Here is a 2,099-nt window from a genome sequence, read left to right as displayed (position 1 = left end):
GGGGACTTTGGTCCCTGTCTCCCTATGGTACATCCGGAATTCCACCCCCCTGGAGTCAGGGGGGCTGGGCCTCTGCTCCCACAGAGGCTGGATCTGGCCTGGGGCAGTTCAAACTCAGAATGCCCTCCCCTTGCGCACTAAATACACCCAGAAGGGCGATGACCAAGGAGGCAGGAAGAGCAGCGAGGGTTCCGCAGGGCGAAGAACAAAGAGGCTCGTGCAAAAGTGTCGACTCTATTTTCTTGCTGGGGGAGCTGCAGCTGCCCCGACAGAACCTCCAAGCGCTAGGGGAAGAGGTGGTGGTGCTGGAGGACCCTCGTGAGTCTAACCTGAGAGGCTGGAGCTAAAGGGAGCAGGGATCCTGGGCGCAGTCAGGAGCCCTTCCTGGCGGGCAGCAGCTACAGTGCTCAGAGCTCAGCTGGGGGATGCTGTCTGGAAATGGGAGGTCAGGTGCTGATTCCCAGCTCTGCCAGCACCCCCAGCAAACTGCTCTGTATGGGAGGTTCTGTACAGCTGGCTTTCGGGGCTTAGAGAAGGGCACCAGGGGTGCTTAAATAAACGGGCAGGGGTGAGGCAAGGGCAGAAAGCGACCGCCAGCCAGCAGTCCTGGTCTCCTGAGCCCACGTGGCCACGGCTTTGGTCTGGGAAACCCCTCTGGTGGGGTGGGGTGGGGTGGGAAGGAACGGTCTTGAGCCAAGGTCTCGGCCCCACGTCTCCCACTGGCTCCTCACTGGAGTGGGGGTCGGGGCAGGGCCCAGGAGCAGGGGCGGAGTCAGGTCCAGGCTGGGCGGGGCCTAACGCAGGTCCTCCTCATCGCCCTGGATGGTCTTCTTGATGCGCAGCAGCATGGTGGTGAGCCACTGGTCCAGCCGGGAGATGGCATCGTACTCCTTCACCTGGGGCACACCACGGGGACCAGACCGGGTTGGGGTATGTGGGGGAGGTGGGGGACACAGCCCTCCCACCCAGGCCCTGAAGCCCAGCTTCCCACTCAGTGAGTCCGCAAGAGCTCTGGTCTCTGGTCGGGAAAGGCCCTGATGCAGCCCAGCTGCCGGGCAGGGCGCCCCGGCGACGAGTCCTTGCAGGGAAGGAAGGCACTGCGGATTGCCCAGAAGTCCAGGTCCTTGTTTTAGAGACGGAACAGGCCTGAGGCGGTCAGACAGGCCTGTCCCGGGACCCACCGGAAGGGGGCTGGGAGAGAAGCCTTCTGCCTGCCCAGGATGGCCTACAGGCGCATCTCTGTCCTCTTTAAAGATGCCAACAGGCTCGCTCTGGGGTAGGAGAGGAGGCCAGACACGGAGCAGTTCCGGGATGTTCAGAGGGCAGAGGGCCTCTGGAACAGACAGGTGGGGATCTGACCCCAGTTCTGCCCCCAAACACGAGTCCCCTCATTGCCCTCAGCCTCAGTGTCACCATCGAGGACACGGGGAGGGCACATCCTTAGCTCTTGGGGCCACCGAAGAAAGGCCGTCATGGCCAAGGCCTGGGGGTGACCGGGGTGCCCCAAGCTGCACCCCAAGTGCTACCTGAGAGGGGGAGCCTGCCCAGTGACTGTCCCTGAAGGACCTGAGGCCCCTACACCCTCACCGCCTCGGTGTAGCTGTCCACGTTCTGTTCCTCATGGGCATCTAGCAGCTTCTGCAAAGAAAGGGGAGCAGATGGGGGTGAGGGCCGGCCTGGGTTGGGCCCAGCTCCCGCCTGTGGGTTAACACGCACTCTGGATGCCCACGTGGCAGGGAGGGAGGGAGGGAGCAGGCACCTGCTGCTGCTGGGTACTGCCAAAGCAGTCTGCGTGTGGCAGGCTTCCTGGCTGGGGTCTTGATTTGGGGGGTGGGGGTGGCACCAGGCCTTTATTCCACAGCACCCAGGGGAGGGGTGTCCAAACTGCCAATGTTTAGAAGTTAGGCGCTGGGGCGCAAACCCCAGGTGCCAGAGGGCGAGGAGGGCCAGGTGCCAGCGTGACCCGCTCACCTTCATCAGCTTGCACTCTCGGGACTCGGAGAAGGCAGGGAATAGCTCCTCGTACTTCTGGACGGCCAGCTGTGGGCGGGGGGAGGTGACAAAGGACACATGCTGCCAGAGCTTCCAGCTGGGCAGCC

The 2,099-nt window shown here is 63.4% G+C and overlaps 1 protein-coding gene across 1 annotated transcript in view; it reads right to left on the bottom strand.

Moving 5' to 3' along the window:
* Nucleotides 1-220: 220 nt before the first annotated feature.
* NAPA (NSF attachment protein alpha) overlaps nt 221-2,099 on the bottom strand; it is a 23,894-nt gene continuing 22,015 nt past the window's right edge. Inside the window, exons 9-11 of the mRNA XM_004710404.3 lie at nt 1,972-2,040; nt 1,588-1,638; nt 221-896 (exon numbers count right to left, since the gene is read on the bottom strand). Of these exons, the coding sequence (XP_004710461.1) occupies nt 795-896; nt 1,588-1,638; nt 1,972-2,040 (222 nt within the window). The 3' untranslated portion in view covers nt 221-794. The remainder of the gene's footprint in view (nt 897-1,587; nt 1,639-1,971; nt 2,041-2,099) is intronic.

This window comes from Echinops telfairi, unplaced genomic scaffold (assembly GCF_000313985.2).
Source record: "Echinops telfairi isolate 266 unplaced genomic scaffold, ASM31398v2 ScPeMD7_655;HRSCAF=1070, whole genome shotgun sequence".
Classification (NCBI taxonomy): domain Eukaryota; kingdom Metazoa; phylum Chordata; class Mammalia; order Afrosoricida; family Tenrecidae; genus Echinops; species Echinops telfairi.
This window is presented reverse-complemented; position numbering and strand designations above follow the sequence as displayed.